This window comes from Phytophthora cinnamomi (genome assembly GCF_018691715.1).
Source record: "Phytophthora cinnamomi strain GKB4 chromosome Unknown Contig2, whole genome shotgun sequence".
Lineage (NCBI taxonomy): Eukaryota > Oomycota > Peronosporomycetes > Peronosporales > Peronosporaceae > Phytophthora > Phytophthora cinnamomi.
Window position 1 is genome coordinate 111,111 of NW_027150935.1, and position 25,842 is coordinate 136,952.

Genomic DNA, 25,842 nt, shown 5'->3' on the forward strand with positions numbered 1-25,842 from the left:
GAGATGGTAGCAGCAGCACAGGCAATAACAATTGCACATATTGCAGCAGTTTCACTATCCATATTGCTAGCACAAAAATTCTCTGGCTGGCAAACGTCGTGTTGGCGTTCCAGGAAGTTGTGTTCCTGGTCCAAATGAGTATAGTGTACCAAAACTGTTAGCCAATTGAAAGGCTTGAAATTGCCCAGCTTGGAACACTTTCTTCACTTGGACCAGGGCCTCACGGTATCACGGAGGCAAAGCCGGAATTGTGTCGTTGAGTTCCCTCGATGCAGATCCCAGTACCGCCATCATTTCACGCGCTATCTAGTATGAACTCTTCTTCCGAAGCGCTGTCACTCCAGGGAAAGAGTTCGTCCTCTGAATGCCGCCACTCGTTGACGAGGTCACTATCACCACCAAAGAGCGTCTGCTCATCTGACGCAGCATCGCTATCCAGGCCCATGCTTGAGCGCGCGCGAGCGCAATGAGGGAGAGAAGTAGGGGGGGGGGGGGCTTGAGAGGTGAGAAGTAACCGGAAAATGACAACTGAAAAAATCAGGTGAACCAGTGAATTTCATTCTCATCAGAACTGTAGATCGGACACATGTACTCGTCTGTTTCTTGCACAATTGGGCCTTGGTATCACGATCTGCCTCAGTTAATAACGCCCCTGAAGCTCATACTCGTGCGTGCTTGAATTTCTTGGACACATGAGAGTCCACCTGCATCCCCCATGCAGTAAGTCCTTCCTTGTTTTCCTCTCCGCAAAAGCATTTTGAAGTCGACAAGAGCCTACTTTATCGACAACCGCCGCCATCTTCCAAGTTTTCGCCAATACGCCGCATGTAGTCGGTGGGATCGTTCGTGCCCAGGAGAGCGATATCCATGTAGGGGAATACGAGTTGTTCCACCTTTCCTGTTGACAACCGCTTCCGTCGATTGGACCAAACAAACGCGAACGCACTCCACACACACTGCGCTGTCGCCGGTGATGTCGGAGCCGTGAAAAGACAAGTACCGATTGGGGCCAACAGAGGAAACTCCGTGTCGCCGTGGCCCAGCCAGTACTATGACGACCAACCTCGCTGAAAAGCTCCAATTCAGCTTGATAACAAGAAATCTGCATCGCCGAGAACCCATTTGAACGCACTCGCTACCTACTGAGTAGCCATGCATGTGCTTCCGTTGCTGCACATTTGTGTGTACTTTGTCGCTCGGAAACACGTCGAAGCGGTGCCGGATGAACGCCAGCCCCAACGAGAGTTCTCGGGTTTCTTGCAGCACACCGCCACGAAAGACTGTCTTCGTAGACACAAAGCTTCAAGGGACGAGCGGTTGTGTTGGCAGCGAGAGATGTGGCGGGGCCTAGTTCGCCAGATTTGCAACACACTAGCAAACAGTTTGCAAACACTAGCGGTTGCAATAAAGCCAATGTCTGTGCGAACGCTAGCCTCAAGGCTATTCCAGAGAAAAAACAAAAAACAGTCAGTCGTGGCCAACTGCTAGTGTTAAGTACATGACGCGTCAGTCGGATTTAGTCGCTCGTCCGTGACGGGCGAACTTGGTGTAGACCGATATGGCCCCAGCTCGCTGTCCGAAGCTGGATGGTGATGTAAGCTATTCCGCACCAGCCGGCAAACTTCCTGCCGAGGTTGTTGAAGTTGCTGGGTCGGCATCATGCAGGCTGAAAGTCGAGTTACGTGTTACGATTACGCAATTAATCCGTTGCCCCCCCCCCCACACACACCGTTCTGTCATTTTAGACCAGGAAACCCTGAAGACGGACACGCAGCGCGTGTTTAGTTTGAGCCGGTTTAGTTGGTGTAGTGCGTCGCTGAAGTGCAGGTACTCGTCGGGCGTGGCGCTGTTGGTGGAGGCGCCGCTTGCCGCACTGGAGTTGGAGCTCCCGCAGATCGTGCAGCCTTTAGTGTGTCTAGGGCGTATGACCCGCCCTAAAACGATTGACAAACAGCATTCGAATGATGTTAGACTAGTAACACCTTAGGGAACAAGTTGAATTCCGCGTCGATTTCGATGAATTCTTAGTGGACACATTTCAAATAGAGGAATTCTGAGCGGGGACTTCATCACAAGTTTAGCTATCGTAGAAATGCGAAGAATTACATCCAAAGCTGAGGGTAGTGATCACGGAGATATACTGCTAGGGCTTCAACTGACCTCTCTAAGTTGTAAACTCGATAAGAGCGCTGCCGTCTTCTTGCAAATCATTTCGCCGCCTCCCACGTCAAACGTTTGAGCGGGTTGTGGCAGCGTACCAATAAATGGTGTGACCTAGAATTTGACCCGGCCAACTTTTGAATAAAGACATAGTTGAGCATAAATCTAATGGAAGCTCGGTGCAAGTACACTTATTGGAAATCCACTCAGGATTCGTCTTCTTGGCACTCAGGATTAAACCGCACTCATACCTTAGCATCGTGCAATCTGTACATGCAGGCTTTGCTATCCACATTCATTTGGCTCGAAGTTCACGGTACGACACCCTACTTTGTTAATGATTGTCCGCTTTGATACAGGAAAAAAGTCGATCCATGACCAGAAAATTTTATCGGGAACTACACGAAGTTCTGACGGTAGTTGTCTTTCAGCTGCAACTCGTTGCTATTGTGGCTCTGCGATTCTTGCGCTAGGTGCTGGCTGTGCTGCACTGCGGTGCTATTGCTGCTCGCATCCCCAACCGATTTCTCAGTCGACTTCACAGCGTTTTCTCTCTCGACCGCCATCATCTTTTCTCTTGCCATGTTGGTGTATACAGAAACACAGGACAATACGAACACCACCACGGCCACCGCAATTGAAAGCCCAGTCGGCGGACCGTATGAGTGGCGTGAAAAATAACTTCCGCTAGAGTTTGAAGAACTTGATACCGCCGTGGTACAGCGTGGCCCACCCCATGAACTCGGGTGTGAGCACACGCAGCGCGAGCTCCGACATTTGCCCGTTTTCAAAGCCGTCGTTCCAAAATGGCCACCAATCGTGCAGTCATCACTCGTGTTACAGAAAGCCTTTCCTGCTACTTCCTTCCACTTGTTGTCGTTGTCCTCGTACTCGTCGATGTGCCCTTCGATCCACTTCTTGGTCGGATGACTTTTGGATCGCACCCAACCTGCATGTAATTATCCGCGTCAAGGCCGTCCCCATGATCCTGGTACAGTCGGATATAGTCAACTTTCATGAACATCGGGAAGGAGTCACAAATTTTGTTCACTGCTTCATCTTTGCCGTCGCCACGGCATTCCTGTCCAGGGTTGGGAGGTTTCGCGCCCCAGGTAGCAGAGAGCGCCACGTTGAAAATCACATACATGGGTTCCTCCAGCATCAACTTTTCCGGATTGGTTTTGCCAGCGTTCTGTGGCACATCAATGATAGAAGTGGTCGAAACCTCAAAAGCGGGCTCCCGTGAAGCATCCAACGCACATAGCCCTTCTTTCCAGTAACCCATTCAAGTTGATAGACGACAAAATCCACGTATGCGCCGAGGTGTATCGGCCAGTTGGACGAGATGGCGTCCATCTGGTAGTTAAATGGGCTCATGGCGCTCGACTTGGGCGTTGAAGAACTCCGAGGACTCGCACACTTCGAGTTCGTGTTGTCGGGGTCACACAGGTAAGCACCCATGTACGAGTTGATCACAGGGAAGCAAGTTCCATTCGAATTGATCCCCCAGTGATCATTTTCGGTTCCGTCGATGAGACTGACGTCCGTGTGCACATCAAAGGAAGCCGGGCAGGTCTGGAGAGAGCACGAATTCTCCGTAATGCCAGCCTTCATCGACGAGGCAATTGTGTTGTAACTCTGCTTCAAACTGCTGCTTTGCATGCATTCGTTGTTGGAAGCGTAACGAAGGCCTTGGTACCACGACTTGTGACCGCGCTGTCGTTGGTAGTAGGCTGTTGGAACGTCGATATTGTTCGCGCCAGGGGTTTGGCACCCGTAGCTGTAAAAGCAAGAGTAGTAGTCCCCGTCGAGGTGTTCGCTGAAATCAGGCGATAGTCGTCGGGCATGCCAGGGGCAATCTGGAGGGAAGAGGATATGGCAAGGCCGCCACCTTCCAGCACGTCGATCTCCGGCGCACCGCGACCTTGGTTCGGGTTGAGGCCGTATCCTGGATTTGCATCGCAGGCACTGATGCGTTGGTTGCTCGAATTGAAGACATCAGGATCACACTTGTTGTATGAGAATGGCCACATGCGGTTGGTCGACGCCGAGAAGATAGCGCGCCCTAGGTTTCCTGGTAACATATTATGCTAAGTAATCCAAGCATTGTCATCTCAAACAAAAAGAAAAACTTACCCATCATCCAGATTCCTGGCCAGGTCGGATAGTAATTGGAGGTGGCAACCTTGCCTGACTTCCCAAGGGCGAGGTCGGGGTTGCCCGACGCCTTTGACACGGCCCCAGGGAGCTGAGCCCTCACCTCAAGCATTCCTCCTTGGTAGCAAAATTTATTCCACGACTGGACCATTGCTGAGCGATAGAAGAAGTTGGCGTCGGTGAAGCCGGGAGGGTGCGTGTACATGTTGTAGACGTGAATCACGTTGACTTCGTCCACAGACTTGATGTAGAAGTAGCAGGTGCCGTCGTCGTCACACTTGGTGGAGGTCATGTTGTGGGAATACAGCTCTAAAGCTCCGTTGACCCCGTCGGGTTTTTTCCAGCGACGTCCACATGTGGTCATCGCCAGGTCGGAAACTGCGGTTCGCCACGTTAAACTCATCACTCATGACGAGATCCCATTGTCTGCCACGGGAGCTCGTGTACGTCCGCCGGTCTGTCGGCGTGTCTGGGTCGACCCACGGCTTGATGCCCGACTTGGTCGGAAACGTCCTCCCCGACAAGGTGTTGTTCTTGCCCAAAGCGCTTGTGACGGCGATGGCTACCCAAAGCAGAACTAACAACGATTCGCGCTGGAGCCTCATTGTAGTAGAAACAGCTTATCAAAGAGCCAAAGACAGCGAATTTTCAAGTGGCAGCACTCAGCAAACGTCTACGCTGCAGGCTTTCATGCGAACACCGTGAGAACAGGAGCCCCATTTCTCTAGCTGGAGATTACTCGATGCACAGATTACTCGATGCGCCAGAAACCGGATCTAGTCGCCGGGCGTCGTGTAATCCCGCCTGGTGAAAGGATATCCAGCGACCAAAGCTGCAGGCAATTTCGGAGTTCGAAGCCTGCAACTTTGGTCGCTGGAAATCCTTTCACCAGTCAGGTTGCCCGACGTCCCGCAATCTCCATACATGACCACTTCGAAGACAACGCCACAACCACGCCTCAGCGCAGTATGCCGCCCTCGATCCTGTCCAGCGGTGTCCATTGTACCCACAATACAGTTTCCGTCCTCTCTTTATGTGCCACGACGGAGCGGCAAGAAGCACGTGTGGAATGCGATTGCCTGTGTCCAAGAAATATCTTGCCTTTATTATGCTTTGCAATGCGTTTGTCGTTTTCACCTAGTGTTTTGCCCGAGTTATAATATCTGGCGCCCGATATAGAAACAGATGGAACCAAGTTATTTTCACCAGCCTCGATATCGATCTCGATTTACGCTATCTGTGGTCGAATTGCCGATCCAAAAACGCAATTCGGGCCGATTTATTTTAAATCGCGATGGCTGTGTACGGATTATAATGCCGTGCTTTATATATATAAAATATGCAATTGGACACTTACATCTGGACACTTGACGAGTGGTCTGTCGAAGCACCGCAGTTTCCGAAAACCTTCATCGTGCACAAGTGCAGCATGCACTCTCCCGACTACCGTTGACGAGCTGTTTTTCTTATGCATGTGTATGGAATCTGTATGCAGTATGTTAGCGATATATTTTGGCCTAACGTGCGAACACTGCAACATTGGTACAAGTTGTTTTTGACCGATGGTGTGGTTGATGAAGGAGATCGAACTAACAGCTCGTCGCGTTGGCCGAGTGCCGTGGTTACCCGTGTTCGAAAGTACGTGAAAGCCCACCCTACATTTTATTTAGAGGAGCTACAGCGGTTCATACGAAACGCTTTTCCTAAAGTAAATGGTAGCGTAGTATCAACATGTGGTCTTACATCGCGGGGAGCTGCTCGCGCCACAGAGAAGCGGAAAGCCCAGTGTTGCAGGAGCCGCTCGTGCACTCACAGACGGAGCTAACGAGCCGTTAAACACGTCCAACAGAGCCGTACCGGAGTAGCAGTAGCCGGCGGCGTTACCTCGGTGTCTTGAGAACCAACGATGCGCCCGTTCTGTTAAGTAGGAAGAGGTGGTGCGACTTACCTACGGCTGGAGGTCGATTTACTACCGTCTCGCATTTTTATGTCTTCGAATTATTTTATCTCAGAGATCGATCTAAGCCTAAATCCGAGCGACAAAATATCTGCAAACCACAATAGTATGTGCGCGAACACATGCTTGGCACTACACTATAATTTCTGGTAAGTGCGATTATTGACGTATAAACCTATACCGACGACCCTTATGTAATTATAAAGGCTATCAGCTTACCTGTCAGAGGATGGCTACGTATAACACGTCGTCCGTCGGCGTGCTTTGTGTCTTGCTGGTCGTCTTAGACATTTGTTGCTTCCGCGACTTTTCCTAGGCGCATGGCTGGTGTCGAACATCTCACGTGTCAGTGTTCTGCCGGCTTCGGTTGTTGTCTTTCTCTTCCTTGCCGAGCTGGTGGTAGCGTGAGAATATCTTGTTGAACTACTTCGTCTGCGCTGGCTCGTACACGTGGCAAGGACAATGCACGCGGAGACGGAGGGCTACTACACCTTCTCGTTCGCGCGTGCATCCCGAAGTGGGAGAACCACACGAATCCGGACTACGGTTCGATCTTCGCTACCGGCACGTTCAGCATTAACGGAACCGAGGTTGGCGAAGGCCACCGTCTGTATGGCGACGGTGGCTTCAAGCCGTGGAGTAACTCGATCGCCACGCGCGACAACTGGGAGATCATCAAGTCGTACATGTACCTGGAGGATGACCTGGAGGCGTACATCGTGCGTCTCATTGATGAGCCGACGTCCGAGCGTCTGAGCTGGGTGACCCTACGCAGCGCTCGGCCAACATCCAGCTAGCTGTCGATGTCGCCAAGGAGGTCGACATGCCCACCGTGTTCGCGTTCGCTAACAGCCCCGCCGAGACGCGAACCCGAACATCGTCGTGGTGCTGAACAACGCGGAGCTCGTGCTGATGCTGTGGTTGGACGACGTGGCCGCCGTGCTGGAGATGCTGTACCCGAGCCAGGAGGGCGGATGGACCACGGCCGACCTGCTGCTCGGCAACAGCGTGCCTCTAGACCGCCTGTCCGTGACGTACCCGGCGAGCCTGGACTCGACCATGACCAGCAACCCGGACTACCCGGAGCGTGTGGCCACGGACAGCGGCAACGAGACGTTCAGCGAGAGCCTGAACAACGGATACCGCTGGTCCGTGCACACGAACACGAGCGTGCTGTTCCCGTTCGGCTATTGTGAACAACAGCAACCGCTTCTCGCTTCTCGGACACCGTGTTGGTCTTGCGTTCCTCGGCCACTCTGGTAATGAGATCTTAAGGCGCTTGAAGTTGATAAGACTTCGAAGGTTCCATTCCAAAACATATGAAAACCTATTATAGCCAACAGAAGTGCGCTATTCTTATCCCGAGCTCACGATTGGATGTATATGTGCGGCCTTAAATACGTACATTGGCCTTAAACTCATGACTTACCTTATGCGCCGAGGTGTATCGGCCAGTTGGACGAGATGGCGTCCATCTGGTAGTTAAATGGGCTATGGCGCTCGACTTGGGCGTTGAAGAACTCCGAGGACTCGCACACTTCGAGTTCGTGTTGTCGGGGTCACACAGATAAGCACCCATGTACGAGTTGGTCACAGGGAGCGGGTTAGAGACACCATCGAGAAGGAGTACCGTAGTTTATGAAGGGGGGCAAAATGGCTGCCTGGATGGGGAATTATGTTAATTTTGTATACCATATAGATTCAAGTCAATAAACTCTGTTCACGAAAGGGTTAATAAACTTTTCCTTTTGGAAACACCCCGGGTTTCGCAACACTGTTGCAGCCGCCTAAGAAAGAAAGATATTATTTCTATTTTCCGATATACTAATCCCTCAAGTGATCGCAATTGACGGCGGGGGCGATTGGTATGTGATTAATAAATATATATCGGGAATGAAGTCGTATCGTTAGCTCGCACCTCGGTGGTGGTGGGTCTCGAGTAGAACTATTTACTACTTTTGACATATTACGTGAAGAGTATCATTAATAATACATGTAGAAGAGTACTTGATAGTTCGATTCGGGTGTATGACCGAAGAACGTATTAGTACAAGCTAAACTTATGCACAGGCCTCTTGCATGATCAGTTAGACGCACCGCTGGCAGCGTAGGTCAGAGTGAATTCAGCTCCGTGAGCAACAATTACTTACTTAGTATTGCTTCGCAAACGTTTTGTCGATTTCACTTGGCGTTCTTCTCCAGTTATAATAAATCGAGGTCGATTTAATAAAACGAGGTCAATAGAAGGACAAATCGATCTATTTAGGCCGGCTAATAAATCGAGCTGCATCTGCACCCACAAATTGGACAGCATCGTACTGTTCATAGTACAATTCTTAGGAACTCAACCTTCTTGCCTCTTCTCCTTCTCAGTTGATAAAACATGCTCAACGAGTGCAGCGCGTAGCAGATATTCGTCGCAACAAATGAATTTTAGTCTTCATTTGCTTTTGTGGAACCTCACTGATAACGACCTCATTTCTCTCTCCAGGCTTTGCTGAAGTCAAGGTATAACTTGAACCCCGGTTGCGACTCAACTAGCGCTAGCTCTTTTCCTGTGTACCCGAGCTCCCTGTACACGTCCTTGGGGTTCATCCCTGCCTTTAGCCACGCCTTGATCTGCAATTTGTTGGAGAAGCTTTTCAGTTTGACCGTCTTCATCAACTTGCTGAGAGCGGAGTAAAGAGTAGACTGAATTCCTCTTTCTTTAAACTTGGTGAGAGCGGAAGAAAGAGCAGGCGGAATTCCTCTTTCTTCGCCCGCAGCATCAGTCGTGTCGACAGTCCTCAGCGAGCGTTTGGCCAAGTTGTCGCTGTTATCGAGCTTGAGAGAGCGAGACCAGGGTGCAGCATGAAGCGAAGCTAGTTCAGTGCCCTCAACTTGATCGGCGGCCTTGGTCAAATGCGCGCCGGTGGTTGCCAGAAGGGCAACAGCACTCACAAGCAAAGCGCACAACCTTGTCATGCTTCCTGTCGGTGGCACGTACGGAGAATTTGAGAACTGACGAGTCAAATTGCGCTGAATGGAGAAGGGAGGTGGCGTCGACTTTCATCCGGCAGGCGAAATCCGCGTATGGACGTGAAAAGCAAATCCCAAGATAAAAAACTCAACTGCGGCGTGCTTCTTCTCAATTACAACTGGCGAGTGAGGCCCGATCCGTCACGACAAATAAGGACGTTGCGTCACGCGAACCGGCAGCAGCAAAACACGATTACAAACAGTACTTACAGCTAGTTAGTGTGTTGTGAGATTCATGTTGGCGGAGTACACTACTTGAGGCATGACACCAAATTGCTGTGGGGTTTGACGCCTGGAGCTTGAGGGCCGTTCTTACCAGAGGTAGTTTGATAGATTTTGGTACAGCATCATCCCTGCGAGCATAATCGTTGCGGACAGGGCCAGGCGCAGAATAGCCAGTAACGAGGTGTCGCACGACAGGAGCATATGCGAGGAATTTTATCAAAAGTATCACTAACGTGTTTTTGAGGTTTTTCAACGTAGGACACAGGGCGGAAGCACGGCGTATTGGCTTCCTCTAGCGCTATTTAGCTCCTCTAAACTCGAAGAGGAAGCGAAGTTATGGCCGAGTGCCAGAGGCAACAAGTCCCGACGACCAAAAATTCGAAAAACAAATTTTTGTAGTTTCAGAAAGCTAAGATCCTGGGCTATCCGATAGACCAATCAACAACCTTCGAATTGAGCCAGAACACTCTGAAAACATTTCTAAGAGATGCTGGATTGACTTTATGAAAATGTTCTCAATAAAACATAAGTATCACAGATTATGTAGCCATGTCCTAGAGAATAGCCTGCTTACCCTCGTCGTCGTCGTCTTCTCTCTGCTTCCGTTTCTTATCTGCTTTTTTACGTCTTGCACGCTTTATTTCCAGCGCAGTTTCGGTCAACTGCTCAGACGGTTTCTGGTAGATCGAATCGTCGCGAAATCGAGCTGGAACAAAGGGCAGCACTTTCTTGTAGATGTCTGAAACTTTTTCTGCGTTGAGAGGCAAAACCTCAGCCTTCGGTATGGTATTCCAGGCACTTGAAAAGTCAGCAAGTACTCTAGGCACCGTTTTTTTTCTTTGTGCAGCTTGATCCAGTCGCCAGATGACGTAGGGGTCTGCTTGCACTCCACATATCCCGGTCTTTCCCGAGTGAACCGGAACATGTGGTATTGTTGAATTCCCACTAATTTTCTGTACCTCGATGCAAAGAAATCTTTAGATGCCCAGAACGGGTTCTTTTCTTCCTCCAAATTGACAACACTAACGCTTTCTGTGGCCCGGTTCACAGCTTCCTCGAGCGTGGGTATTGTCCAGCAGGACTTGCGCCTCATGTGGCGTTTTATAATTCCAAATCCCTGATCACATGCATTTTTTGTATGGCCTTTCGCAAAGAACTTTGGATGCGCTTCACTTAGCACTCCAAATTCAACTAGAAACATAAGATACCATACCACTTGAGAATTCTTATTCCGCCCGCCGCAATTGTCAGCCCACACAGTGACACGACCAGGAGATTCAGTTTTCTCCACGACATCGGCAGTGGCAGCGCTAAGAACTCCACAGAGATCGAGCGTATGATGCAGCATGCTTGTTACCTCGTTTGCTCTTTTGCCACCTTTTCTCTCTGAGTACGTGAAGTGGTTGTAACTGGAGTCGTTGGCGCAAAACACACCAAATAACGAAACCGAGATCAGGGATAAAAAGTACCAGCTAAGTTTTGGGCGTAGTCCATAATCAAAACAATGTTATCTTTGTCGCTTTTGCAAACATCCAGTTGATACGCAACTCTGGTCAACACGTAGTAGAAAATTAGCATAGGATACGTCAGCAACTATTCAAAAGTATCACTACTCACCTCATGGCTTTTGCTGTCGTGTGATGCTCACCAAACGTCTCTGTCTCGATAGCATCCGTGTCGGCGCCCATCCTGTTGTGGTAAATAGCACAGACATCACAGACTTGGTCTCTACCGGAGCGGATTCTTATAGTCGGGCATCGTTTGTGTAGGATCCGCAAGAATGCACTTTGTGAAGGACGCGGCGTGTCTTCATAAAGATCATCAAGGTGTTTCTTGTACTCTTCACATAGCATTTCCCACGTGAAAACTGGTGGCAACAAAGTATGGTTGGCGTAGGAAAAGTAGCGACGCTGTTTAGCTTCACCCTTTGGTTTCCTCTTGTAGTGGGTCTAACTTGACTCACTACTTTAGCTTACACGTTGCGCAACGTGTATGAGGAAGCGTAAGTACTTAGTAATTACTTAGGTTAATTATATTTGAATACACAAATATAATTTAAATCAGATAAGACTCCAAGTGACTTAGATTAGGTAAAATGAGAACTGTATTGTTTGTAAATTGATCTTCCTCTAAAATCTGCTAAAAACTGTTTATCATCTATGAAAGGGTTGGCAGCGGCTGGCTGTCAGAGCCCCGCTAATATGCATGTCTCTGATTGGTAGAAAGATGCTGCTTTCTACCAATAAGATCTTTGGGTATGTGTGGACCACTCACTGTGGTGGTTCACTTCAATGTATCCATCGGTGTGTCTTACACCAATGTGAGGAAGTATCCAAAACGTTTAACAGATAACCTATCTGTTAAATTCACAAGTGGCTTGCAGCCACTTGTACGTGTAACCCCGTTACACCATCCCCCCCTTAAGGTTAGACGCGCGGGGTCCCCGCACGTCAATCTTTTGGAATTGACCGTTCGTCAATTCTCCGCGTTTGGAGAAGAAACCCGCGCTCATTCAACGATGAGCGCGCCTCAGAAGAAGTCCGCAAAGTCGGTGGGGAGTCATCTCTCCATCGACGACTACTTCGAACGCCAGAAGGCGAAGTACGGCGACGTCGTCGACTTCGACGACGACGATGAAGACATGGAGGGCGAGGAGGACTCGCCCTCAAAGCGTAAAGACTCAGTGTCGAGCGAATCGCTCGACCCTCACGCCAAGAACGTTCGCCCGCGTGAAGGGGACGAATCGGACGCTTCGAGTTCGAAGCGTTCGCGTACTGAGAGCGATACCCCACTCGCTTCAGCTGGGGCTCTCAGTACTCCGCGCGCTGCACCTGCAGCGCGTGATGTTAAAGCTCAAGGCTCTCCGCGCGCTGCGCCTGCAGCGCGCGATCCATGGATGCCGTCCGCGTCCGAGATCGCGGACCGATTTGGGAACTCGGTACCTCCGAATGAGGTGCCGCTGTACGTATGCAGCGCCATCAAAGATGACGCTGTGGCTGCCGAGCTGCACTTTGATGCGGAAACGCATCAAAGGCGCGATTACTACATCGGACTCTTTCATGAGCTCCGATGGTTTCAAAGCAAGAAGACCTCTTCTCGCAGCAAAGTGCCCGAATGGCAGGCACTTTGTCAAAGCTGGAATGCCTTTGTTGAGAACTTCAACAAGAGGCCGAGTGCTTACCGTGATCGGATTAAGCAAGCGCGTGATCGCTTCGAGACGTACTCGAAGCGTGGAAAGCTGGAGCAACTCCACGTTGCTGCTGAGGAGGCAAATGTGCCGTGCGCTGTGCCCGAGGGCTTTCAGTGCACGAAGTGCTTTCCAGGCGCGGTCCGCTTGAGCGACCGCGACCTGAACGGGTACACGTCGTTCCGTGTGCCCGAGAGTCTCAAGAGCTCCGTGCTAAGTTCTTAGCACGTGAGGGTTCGGGCGCTAGCGATGATCGCAGCGCTCGTGTTACTTCCGCTGCGCCAGCGCGTACTGCTCCTCGTACGCCCTCACCATTTCCGGAACGTCCTCCAGCAAGACGTTCCGCGGCTCCTATGTATCTCGATGGGGAGGAAATCCTCTCCAACGAATACGAAAACGAGCCCCTTGAGGGTTCGTTCTCGGGATACTATGGTCAACAATCCGCTCAACAATCCAGCGGGTTGAGCCGCGGGCGTCACGGATCGGCGGTGGCGGGGGTGGGAACACGCCCGGGTATGATCAGTCCCGGGCTGATCTAGTATGCGCCTCTCCACGACCGGGTGACCGTCGTGGAGCGTCTTCAGGGCGCTGAGTTCGCCGCCCTGAAACAGGAGCTGGCGAACCAGAAGGCCCAAGTCGCGGCGGTCTCGCAGACCGCCTCGAACATCCAGGTCGAGCTGGGGACCCAGATGAAGGGGTTGCTCCAGCGCGTCCGCGCGCTGGAGGAGAGGTTGCTCGTCGCCGAGGCCAAGTCCTCCGCTTCTGCCTCGGCTCCTGCCGAGTTTCGGGTCAGCCGAGCTAGATGGTTCGTGCTGCCGGTATGGCTTCAGCCGTCCGACGTAAAAGGTCGGATGGAGGCGCATGCTAGACGGTATGTCTAGCGTGTATGCGTTGCCGTGCCGTGCCAACACCGTGAACGGCCCGATGAAGCGCGGAGCAAGCTTGCTTGCTCCGAAATCCGAAACTGCATGTCTAGGCAGGTTTTGTGTAGCTAACAAAACTAATGAACAAACTTTGAATTCATTTGTGTTGCCTCTGCCCGCATTGTCTGCGTTCAGCTTCTGTTGATCAACAGAAGCTGCTATAGTGTCTTGGACAAACCGAATCACGGCTTGTCTTTTGGTGATGAAACTGATTGCATCCGAGCTGAAGTCATTCAGCTCGCTCTCCGCTAGAGGCCCGGCCTCTGCGTGGTTCTTGCGGTGTCTGCGCCCTGCGCAGACCCGTGGTCGTTAAGCCATGTTGTTGGGGGAGTCTGCGCCCTGCGCAGACTCATATGGTTTGTCCATTGTTGCAGCTGACACTGTGCAAGTGTCAGCGGTTTTCTGCGGCTGCTGTATTGCAGTCGTAGATCCTCCCCCACTTAAAGTGGGAGTCATCACTCCGAGTAAACTCGGTAGACGTGGATGCCGCATGGCATTCACGTAGAACGGTGTATGCCCGGTCGAGGCATGCACTGAGTTATTGATGGCAAACTCTGCCATCGATAAGCACTCGCTCCAGTATTGGAACGAGTGAGCGTAGCTCTTCAACATATCGACGAGCACGCGATTCACGCGCTTGGTTTGACCGTCCGTCTGCGGATGATCCGCAGTCGACATGGAAAGCTGGCTCCCAAGAAGTGTAAACACTTCTTGCCACAGGTGCGCTGTGAAGCGCGGGTCTCTGTCCGACACGATGTCGGACGGCATGCCATGGTGTTTGAACACCATGTCGACGAGCAGACGGGCCGTCTGCTTCGCGGTCACCTCTGCTGGCACCGCAGCAAGATGTACCATCTTGCTGAAACGGTCTACAAAGACCACAACACCGGTGTTCCCTCCGCTGTCCGGGGGAAGACCAAAGATGAAGTCCAAAGACATGGACTTCCAACACTCCGACGGAGTCGGTAGTGATTGCAGTGGAGCTTGCGCGAATGGCGCAGGCTTCACGCGTTGGCATACCTCGCAAGCACGGATGTACTTGCGCACCCACTTATGCTGGTGGTGCCAGTAGAAGTCGCGCGTGAGAAGGACGTAAGTCTTCTCACGTCCGAGATGTCCCGCAGTCGGGGCATCATGATACTCGTACATGATCCTGAGTCGCAGGTCATGGTCATTTGGCACGACAACGCGATCCGCGTTGTCGTCGACTGCGTTGTAAAGTAGCAGTCCTTCGTGCACACGAAAACGGTGTGCACGCGCTCGAAGGTGCTTGGGCAGCTTCTGACGGGACTTGTCAGAAGGCGCTGTGCCATAAGCCAGCAAGAGCTTCGCGTCCGCGTCGTGCGCGTACGCGGCCTTCACATCATCCAACAGAGATGATGTGGGTTTGCTCGATCGCATGGCGTCAATGGCATTGACGTCAACAGCTTCTGCATAGTCCGGCCGACGTGATAACGCGTCGGCCACCACGTTCAATCTTCCGGGTTTGTATTCGACCCGGAAGTTATACTCCGCAAAGAATGAGAGCCATCTCGCCATTCTTTGTGAAATGTGTGGCGACTTCACTGCGGTGCGCAGTGAAGCATGGTCGGTGTAGACCACAAATGGTCTACTCCCAAACAAGTACACTCGGAACTTTGCGAGTGCATACTTCATGGCAAGGAGTTCCTTGTCATGCACCGGATAGTTGCGCTCAGCTGGCTTCAGCTGACGCGATTGGTAGTAGACGACACGATCACGGCCCTCGTGATCGTGCTGCATTAACGCGCATCCGATCGCGAAATCGGATGCGTCACACACTACGTGAAATGGCGATCTTGGTCAGCCACTGCCAAGCTCGGCGCCTCAGTCAAGCCCCGCTTGACTGCATCGAATGCCTTTTGGCAATCGGGTGCCCAATTCCACACAGCTTCTTTCTTAAGAAGCTGTGACAGCGGGCGGATCTTGCCCGCACAATCCTCCACGTACTTGCACAAGTACGTGGCCAAGCCAAGGAACTGCCTCAGTTCCTTGACACTTGAAGGCGTTGGCCATTCGTTAATCACTCTGACCTTTTCTGGGTCAGGGCGAACACCATTCTTCCCTACGAGACACCCGAGGACGGGTATCTCGCTCGCCCCGAAGATACACTTCTTCAGGTTCGCGTAGAGCTTATGCTTTCGCATAAGCTCAAGTAGCTTCCGGAGATGCACCCTGTGCATCTCTACGTCGGTATTTCCGTCCACAGCCCGGCTGTGGATGAATACATCATCGAAGTAGCTCGGTGCGAAGTCGCTCACCGATCGCAACAAGTGCGTCACGCACCTGTTGAAAGTCGCAGGGGCATTTTTAAGCCCCTGTGGCATTACTAGCCATTCCCAGAGCATGCCGCTTGGCGTGCTCACTGCCGTGAGAGGGATATCGCTCTCACGCATTAGGATTTGATAAAATCCATCTCGCAAGTCGAGAGCACTGTAAACGGTGCTCCCGGCCATCGAATCGATGATAACATCTTTTCGCGGTATCGGCGTCTGCGCCGGTACCGTCGCATCGTTCAGCTTGTTGTAGGCATGAACGATGCGCCATCCGCCCTGTGGCTTCTTGACACAGAACGTCGGAGCACTGTGCGGGGACTTTGATTCCCGCACTTGTCCTGCTTTACGACGACTTTCAAAGAAGTCGTCGATCGCTTTCACTTGCTCTCGCGGCAGTGGCCACTGCCGCGTGACACAGTACTTCGTGCCCGGCACGAGATCAATCTCGTGCTGAATGCCCTTATCCTGCGGAAGCTCCGCAGGAATGTCTTCCGGGAGTACGTCTTTGTACTCCCTCAACAATTCGTAATAGGGACTCGACTTCAGCGAGTCCCAACCTTGTTCCTCGAAGCGCTCTCGCTTCGTCTTCGCACTGAGAGTGTCTTCACTCTCAGTGGTACTTCCCATGAAGAGCTGCCTCAGCTCTTCGCTCTCGCTCTCCGTTCTTTCGCTGTCCGAAAGAACGCAGACTTGCTCGATGCGTCCATCGTGCAAGTCGCGCGTGAAGCGATTCCAGCTCATGGCTGGAAGCGAAGTCAACTCCGACGCCGTCGTCGGAGGACTAGCGAGTTCCATGTCACGATACTGGAATCCAGTATCGGTGCGCGTCAAGACGCTTAGCGTCTTGACATTCGGCGTCACCGCCGCAGTCTGCCCAGCAGACTGCTCTTGTTGCGTCTCGGTCCCGGACCGAGACTTGCGCAGCGTTTTCCGCTTGCGCCGTCTTCTTGTTGTGCGGAGCCCGGCTCCGCACAGTTGTTCTTCTGGTCCAGGCCCGGCCGTGGACTGTCGTTCGCCGGCGGACCCTGTCTGCGGGCGCGCGATATCAAGCCCGGCTTGATCGCATGGCGCTTCGTCGTGCAGCCCGGCTGCACGACAGCATGCAAATTGCGTCAGTGCGGTACGTTTGCAACCGTCCGCACTGTTTGCAGCGTCAACTCCCGGAGTTGACACGCCTTCGTCACCTCGACGCCATTCATTGGCGGAGCCCCTCATGACCGAGGGTGTGTCGGCTCCCGGAGCCGATGCGTCGTTGTCGACCTGACCGCTTCGGGTCAGGGACTGTCCCTTACACGCTTGAACGTGGGTGTTGGTTCCCGGAACCAACACATCTTTTTCTTCCGACGTCTGCAGCATTACCGACGTGGGTCTCACTTGTGCGCGCCCTCGCGCACTTCTTGGGCACTCCGGGACAGCAGCATAAAGCGCTGTCTCGACTGGTGAGCCGCGCGCACCTGCTGGTGCGCGCGCTGCGGTAACAGGGCCATCGCTCTCTGTTCCGCTGTCGCGTCCGAAGCGCACGAGCGTGCGCTTCTTCCAGTCTATCACCGGGTCATGCCGTGCAAGCCACGGCATGCCCATTACTACGTCGAACTTATCGTCCAGGTCCAGGACGATAAAGTGTTCGACAAACACTCGTTGTTTGTACGAGAAGCGCACGTTCACGACGCGCTTCTCGGTCTTCACGATGGCACCTGTTGCCAGTCGTACCTCCAGAAGACTTCGAGGTGTATCTACCTCCTCGAAGTCAAGTCTCGGCAGGCTTCGTAGTCGAACAAAGTTGTTCGACGCGCCTGAATCTACCAAAGCTCGAAGAGAGTCACTCGCTCTCTTCGAGTAAACCTCCAAGATGACTAGGTTCGGCCTGTCATCTTGTTTCTTGCAGTGAGAGCTGGTCTCACTGGGGGCTGCAGTCCTCAGTGTCGCGTGCCCGATGTCGGCACGCGCGACTGCATTACCAGTAGGGCGCCCCGCGCCTACTGGATGTTCGCGTTTTTTGCTGGTCCGCGGCGATGCCTACCATCGCCACGACGGCCACCTCCAGGGGGCATGGGAGCTGTGCACTCCCGTGCAAAGTGACCGATCCTTCCGCAACGGAAGCATCGCACGTTACCTCCCTGCTGCTGGTAACCAGCAGTTGTTGCGCTCGAGAGGTCCATTGGTTCCGGACCTCCCGTCCTCGCTACCGGGCGTGGTTGCGGCCTCGGCACGTTCACATGCAGTTTAGCCTGCCGCAGGCTAAACTCTTCTTGCATGGCAAGAGTGATCGCAGCTTCGAGAGTACTCGGGTACTCTCGGAAGAGATAGGTCTTCACAGGCCCATCTCTAAGCTCCTTTCATGAACGTGACGACCTTGGTCGCCTCGTCAATCGGAGTTAGTCACGATATTTGATACCAAATATCGTGCGCGCTGCGCGTAAGAATGGACGTCATGCTTACCCTGCTGAAGGTCGAGGAACTCCGCCCTCGACCGGAACTCGTTTTGCGGGGGCTCAAACGCTTGTTTGAGCTCCTCTTTGAACACTTCGTACGTGCTGAAGCACGTAGGATCGGAGAGTCGGCGTCCATACGCCCAACTCCTTGCGCGTCCGCCAAGGCAGGACATGGCGAACGCGACCTTCGACAGCGGGTCGACGATGCGTCGAGCCGCTATGGCTGTCTCGAGTTCGACAAGCCATCGGAGGAGAGGCTCGCCCTCTCTTCCCACGTAATTGCTTACGCTCAACTTAATGGTTGAGCACGCGGTGTCGTCCCTGACGACGCCGTCACTGAGGAAGCAGCGTCACGCTGCTCCTTCATGATGAACCCCAGAGCAACACCATGTTGCTCCGTCGGCGATAGTGTACGCAGCATTGTAGCTATCGCCGCTTCTCCAATGACTGTTGACAGTCGTTGGAGGGCCTCCCACTCTGGGTCAGACAGGTGGGGGCAGTCAGCGCGTGCAACATGCGTTGCAGGCGTGTTGGAGCTCTCCATGGGCACCTCCGTGCTCATGTGGTTCTCGGCTCCGCGTTCGTACACCGCGTACGAACGTCAAGCAGTCGGTCGTTGGACGGACTACAAAGTGCTACCAGGTGTAGTGGGTCTAACTTGACTCACTACTTTAGCTTACACGTTGCGCAACGTGTATGAGGAAGCGTAAGTACTTAGTAATTACTTAGGTTAATTATATTTGAATACACAAATATAAGTTAACTTAGACAGGACTCCAAGTAGCTAGTTTAGGTAAATTGAGAACTGTATTGTTTGTAAATTGATCTTCCTCTAAAATCTGCTAAAAACTGTTTATCATCTATGAAAGGGTTGGCAGCGGCTGGCTGTCAGAGCCCCGCTAATATGCATGTCTCTGATTGGTAGAAAGATGCTGCTTTCTACCAATAAGATCTTTTGGGTATGTGTGGACCACTCACTGTGGTGGTCCACTTCAATGTATCCATCGGTGTGTCTTACACCAATGTGAGGAAGTATCCAAAACGTTTAACAGATAACCTATCTGTTAAATTCACAAGTGGCTTGCAGCCACTTGTACGTGTAACCCCGTTACACCTCTGCACGCGAACAGGAACAACTTCTCCGAATAATTCTGCTATCGATTCAAACCAAGCCGCAAGCAAGTCTTCGTCAATTACTGCCGCATGCTTGTTCTCGCTGTTTCCATGCTCCTTCGCGGAAATCCAGCCTTCTCTCAGCCTTTTGCGATAGATGTGAAGCGTCCTATGACTGACGCCATAGGCATTTTCAAACGCAAACTTGCACACCTTACCAATAAATGGTAAATAATACGAGAAGCGTTCGCGCTCACTCTCGCTGTAGTCTTTGCTGGCGAATGCTGCCGACATCCCCAGAGCAGTCAACAACGACACCTGGCGCACGCTCCTGGTCATCCTTGACAATCACATGAAGAAACTGATTGCAGCATCTCGTTTTCCTGTGAAGCAATGTTTCGTACAGCATGCAACAGCTTCCACTTTCTTCACGTGAGCAGCGACGTCTATCAGCTCCTCAAGAAGAAGACCGCCCTCCGGGATAGGAGGAGCGTCACCAACTCTTTCGGGAGGCGCGGTTCCGTCTTCGCTCGAGCTGCTGCCGCCTCCTGGGTCATCAATCCAGTCTTCGTTGCTGCTGTCAGACATGCTTTCGCAGGAGTTCGTTTTGTTTTTGCTTGTTTTCTCAGCTCCTAGAAAACTGGACTCCTCACCACTCACCAACTTTCAAGGCCAATTACAAAAAAACTCAAAAACACGTTAGTGATACTTTTGATAAGATTCCTCTCGGTGATACCGTTTCAGGCCCTGGTCCAAGTGAAGAACGTGTGCCAATGAAACGAGGGTTAGGTGAATAGTTGATATTCTTGGTCACGACTGGCACATGTGCTGTGGCTAGTCCAAGTGTGCACCGCCAACCACCACGGCTACCGTCCATCGTGCCGCCCTGAGCTAAGTACATCATCGTCAAGGCGACACCCTTGATTAGCTTGTGCTTGGCGTTGGTTCGGGATGGCGAGTGGTTACACTGTAGATTGCTCTGTAGATAAACAGAAATGAAGCCTTGCCACACCACAGCTTCTTGTGCCTGTGTGTATGGGTGGCATGCAAAGCCTGCTCGAAGGTCGTCGAGCTAAATGTTGAGGTGTGCGTTAGATCCCACGAAGGCTGCGCTGGTCCGCAACCGAGATGGTAGCAGCAGCGGCACAGGCAATAACAATTGCACATATTGCAGCAGTTTCACTATCCATATTGCTAGCACAAAAATTCTCTGGCTGGCAAACGTCGTGTTGGCGTTCCAGGAAGTTGTGTTCCTGGTCCAAATGAGTATAGTGTACCAAAACTGTTAGCCAATTGAAAGGCTTGAAATTGCCCAGCTTGGAACACGTTCTTCACTTGGACCAGGGCCTCACGGTATCACGGAGGCAAAGCCGGAATTGTGTCGTTGAGTTCCCTCGATGCAGATCCCAGTACCGCCATCATTTCACGCGCTATCTAGTATGAACTCTTCTTCCGAAGCGCTGTCACTCCAGGGAAAGAGTTCGTCCTCTGAATGCCGCCACTCGTTGACGAGGTCACTATCACCACCAAAGAGCGTCTGCTCATCTGACGCAGCATCGCTATCCAGGCCCATGCTTGAGCGCGCGCGAGCGCAATGAGGGAGAGAAGTAGGGGGGGGGCTTGAGAGGTGAGAAGTAACCGGAAAATGACAACTGAAAAAATCAGGTGAACCAGTGAATTTCATTCTCATCAGAACTGTAGATCGGACACATGTACTCGTCTGTTTCTTGCACAATTGGGCCTTGGTATCACGATCTGCCTCAGTTAATAACGCCCCTGAAGCTCATACTCGTGCGTGCTTGAATTTCTTGGACACATGAGAGTCCACCTGCATCCCCCATGCAGTAAGTCCTTCCTTGTTTTCCTCTCCGCAAAAGCATTTTGAAGTCGACAAGAGCCTACTTTATCGACAACCGCCGCCATCTTCCAAGTTTTCGCCAATACGCCGCATGTAGTCGGTGGGATCGTTCGTGCCCAGGAGAGCGATATCCATGTAGGGGAATACGAGTTGTTCCACCTTTCCTGTTGACAACCGCTTCCGTCGATTGGACCAAACAAACGCGAACGCACTCCACACACACTGCGCTGTCGCCGGTGATGTCGGAGCCGTGAAAAGACAAGTACCGATTGGGGCCAACAGAGGAAACTCCGTGTCGCCGTGGCCCAGCCAGTACTATGACGACCAACCTCGCTGAAAAGCTCCAATTCAGCTTGATAACAAGAAATCTGCATCGCCGAGAACCCATTTGAACGCACTCGCTACCTACTGAGTAGCCATGCATGTGCTTCCGTTGCTGCACATTTGTGTGTACTTTGTCGCTCGGAAACACGTCGAAGCGGTGCCGGATGAACGCCAGCCCCAACGAGAGTTCTCGGGTTTCTTGCAGCACACCGCCACGAAAGACTGTCTTCGTAGACACAAAGCTTCAAGGGACGAGCGGTTGTGTTGGCAGCGAGAGATGTGGCGGGGCCTAGTTCGCCAGATTTGCAACACACTAGCAAACAGTTTGCAAACACTAGCGGTTGCAATAAAGCCAATGTCTGTGCGAACGCTAGCCTCAAGGCTATTCCAGAGAAAAAACAAAAAACAGTCAGTCGTGGCCAACTGCTAGTGTTAAGTACATGACGCGTCAGTCGGATTTAGTCGCTCGTCCGTGACGGGCGAACTTGGTGTAGACCGATATGGCCCCAGCTCGCTGTCCGAAGCTGGATGGTGATGTAAGCTATTCCGCACCAGCCGGCAAACTTCCTGCCGATGTTGTTGAAGTTGCTGGGTCGGCATCATGCAGGCTGAAAGTCGAGTTACGTGTTACGATTACGCAATTAATCCGTTGCCCCCCCCCACACACACACCGTTCTGTCATTTTTGGCGTTAGCACAAGGTGAATCAAATATATAATGCCTCATAAATTATAAGTCGCCACCAGGAGTGTGAGCTCGAAGCGATAGCACGAGACGCAGAAAAACACTGCATTGAAATAGACCAGGAAACCCTGAAGACGGACACGCAGTGCGTGTTTAGTTTGAGCCGGTTTAGTTGGTGTAGTGCGTCGCTGAAGTGCAGGTACTCGTCGGGCGTGGCGCTGTTGGTGAAGGCGCCGCTTGCCGCACTGGAGTTGGAGCTCCCGCAGATCGTGCAGCCTTTAGTGTGTCTAGGACGTATGACCCGCCCTAAAACGATTGACAAACAGCATTCGAATGATGTTAGATTAGTAACACCTTAGGGAACAAGTTGAATTCCGCGTCGATTTCGATGAATTCTTAGTGGACACATTTCAAATAGAGGAATTCTGAGCGGGGAGTTCATCACACGTTTAGCTATCGTGGAAACGCGAAGAATTACATCCAAAGCTGAGGGTAGTGATCACGGAGATATACTGCTAGGGCTTCAACTGACCTCTCTAAGTTGTAAACTCGATAAGAGCGCTGCCGTCTTCGTGCAAATCATTTCGCCGCCTCCCACGTCAAACGTTTGAGCGGGTTGTGGCAGCGTACCAATAAATGGTGTGACCTAGAATTTGACCCGGCCAACTTTTGAATAAAGACATAGTTGAGCATAAATCTAATGGAAGCTCGGTGCAAGTACACTTATTGGAAATCCACTCAGGATTCGTCTTCTTGGCACTCAGGATTAAACCGCACTCATACCTTAGCATCGTGCAATCTGTACATGCAGGCTTTGCTATCCACATTCATTTGGCTCGAAGTTCACGGTACGACACCCTACTTTGTTAATGATTGTCCGCTTTGATACAGGAAAAAGTCGATCCATGACCAGAAAATTTTATCGGGAACTACACGAAGTTCTGACGGTAGTTGTCTTTCAGCTGCAACTCGTTGCTATTGTGGCTCTGCGATTCTTGCGCTAGGTGCTGGCTGTGCTGCACTGCGGTGCTATTGCTGCTCGCATCCCCAACCGATTTCTCAGTCGACTTCACAGCGTTTTCTCTCTCGACCGCCATCATCTTTTCTCTTGCCATGTTGGTGTATACAGAAACACAGGACAATACGAACACCACCACGGCCACCGCAATTGAAAGCCCAGTCGGCGGACCGTATGAGTGGCGTGAAAAATAACTTCCGCTAGAGTTTGAAGAACTTGATACCGCCGTGGTACAGCGTGGCCCACCCCATGAACTCGGGTGTGAGCACACGCAGCGCGAGCTCCGACATTTGCCCGTTTTCAAAGCCGTCGTTCCAAAATGGCCACCAATCGTGCAGTCATCACTCGTGTTACAGAAAGCCTTTCCTGCTACTTCCTTCCACTTGTTGTCGTTGTCCTCGTACTCGTCGATGTGCCCTTCGATCCACTTCTTGGTCGGATGACTTTTTGGATCGCACCCAACCTGCATGTAATTATCCGCGTCAAGGCCGTCCCCATGATCCTGGTACAGTCGGATATAGTCAACTTTCATGAACATCGGGAAGGAGTCACAAATTTTGTTCACTGCTTCATCTTTGCCGTCGCCACGGCATTCCTGTCCAGGGTTGGGAGGTTTCGCGCCCCAGGTAGCAGAGAGCGCCACGTTGAAAATCACATACATGGGTTCCTCCAGCATCAACTTTTCCGGATTGGTTTTGCCAGCGTTCTGTGGCACATCAATGATAGAAGTGGTCGAAACCTCAAAAAGCGGGCTCCCGTGAAGCATCCAACGCACATAGCCCTTCTTTCCAGTAACCCATTCAAGTTGATAGACGACAAAATCCACGTATGCGCCGAGGTGTATCGGCCAGTTGGACGAGATGGCGTCCATCTGGTAGTTAAATGGGCTCATGGCGCTCGACTTGGGCGTTGAAGAACTCCGAGGACTCGCACACTTCGAGTTCGTGTTGTCGGGGTCACACAGGTAAGCACCCATGTACGAGTTGATCACAGGGAAGCAAGTTCCATTCGAATTGATCCCCCAGTGATCATTTTCGGTTCCGTCGATGAGACTGACGTCCGTGTGCACATCAAAGGAAGCCGGGCAGGTCTGGAGAGAGCACGAATTCTCCGTAATGCCAGCCTTCATCGACGAGGCAATTGTGTTGTAACTCTGCTTCAAACTGCTGCTTTGCATGCATTCGTTGTTGGAAGCGTAACGAAGGCCTTGGTACCACGACTTGTGACCGCGCTGTCGTTGGTAGTAGGCTGTTGGAACGTCGATATTGTTCGCGCCAGGGGTTTGGCACCCGTAGCTGTAAAAGCAAGAGTAGTAGTCCCCCGTCGAGGTGTTCGCTGAAATCAGGCGATAGTCGTCGGGCATGCCAGGGGCAATCTGGAGGGAAGAGGATATGGCAAGGCCGCCACCTTCCAGCACGTCGATCTCCGGCGCACCGCGACCTTGGTTCGGGTTGAGGCCGTATCCTGGATTTGCATCGCAGGCACTGATGCGTTGGTTGCTCGAATTGAAGACATCAGGATCACACTTGTTGTATGAGAATGGCCACATGCGGTTGGTCGACGCCGAGAAGATAGCGCGCCCTAGGTTTCCTGGTAACATATTATGCTAAGTAATCCAAGCATTGTCATCTCAAACAAAAAGAAAAACTTACCCATCATCCAGATTCCTGGCCAGGTCGGATAGTAATTGGAGGTGGCAACCTTGCCTGACTTCCCAAGGGCGAGGTCGGGGTTGCCCGACGCCTTTGACACGGCCCCAGGGAGCTGAGCCCTCACCTCAAGCATTCCTCCTTGGTAGCAAAATTTATTCCACGACTGGACCATTGCTGAGCGATAGAAGAAGTTGGCGTCGGTGAAGCCGGGAGGGTGCGTGTACATGTTGTAGACGTGAATCACGTTGACTTCGTCCACAGACTTGATGTAGAAGTAGCAGGTGCCGTCGTCGTCACACTTGGTGGAGGTCATGTTGTGGGAATACAGCTCTAAAGCTCCGTTGACCCCGTCGGGTTTTTCCAGCGACGTCCACATGTGGTCATCGCCAGGTCGGAAACTGCGGTTCGCCACGTTAAACTCATCACTCATGACGAGATCCCATTGTCTGCCACGGGAGCTCGTGTACGTCCGCCGGTCTGTCGGCGTGTCTGGGTCGACCCACGGCTTGATGCCCGACTTGGTCGGAAACGTCCTCCCCGACAAGGTGTTGTTCTTGCCCAAAGCGCTTGTGACGGCGATGGCTACCCAAAGCAGAACTAACAACGATTCGCGCTGGAGCCTCATTGTAGTAGAAACAGCTTATCAAAGAGCCAAAGACAGCGAATTTTCAAGTGGCAGCACTCAGCAAACGTCTACGCTGCAGGCTTTCATGCGAACACCGTGAGAACAGGAGCCCCATTTCTCTAGCTGGAGATTACTCGATGCACAGATTACTCGATGCGCCAGAAACCGGATCTAGTCGCCGGGCGTCGTGTAATCCCGCCTGGTGAAAGGATATCC

At 52.0% G+C, this 25,842-nt stretch overlaps 2 protein-coding genes across 2 annotated transcripts; one reads left to right on the top strand and one right to left on the bottom strand.

Annotated features, from left to right (window-relative positions):
* Nucleotides 1–6,711: 6,711 nt before the first annotated feature.
* IUM83_12188 (Family 3 glycoside hydrolase) lies at nucleotides 6,712–7,537 on the top strand (the record flags this gene model as incomplete). The annotated part of the gene is made up of 2 exons (XM_067936795.1): nucleotides 6,712–6,993; nucleotides 7,127–7,537. 2 exons carry the CDS (start codon nucleotides 6,712–6,714, stop codon nucleotides 7,535–7,537), a joined length of 693 nt encoding a protein of 230 aa, XP_067800119.1.
* A 3,432-nt stretch (nucleotides 7,538–10,969) lies between these two features.
* On the bottom strand, nucleotides 10,970–25,563 carry IUM83_12189 (Beta-glucan synthesis-associated protein SKN1; the record flags this gene model as incomplete). The annotated part of the gene is made up of 5 exons (XM_067936796.1): nucleotides 10,970–11,066; nucleotides 11,135–11,206; nucleotides 23,808–24,055; nucleotides 24,125–24,939; nucleotides 25,002–25,563. 5 exons carry the CDS (start codon nucleotides 25,561–25,563, stop codon nucleotides 10,970–10,972), a joined length of 1,794 nt encoding a protein of 597 aa, XP_067800120.1.
* Nucleotides 25,564–25,842: the final 279 nt, after the last annotated feature.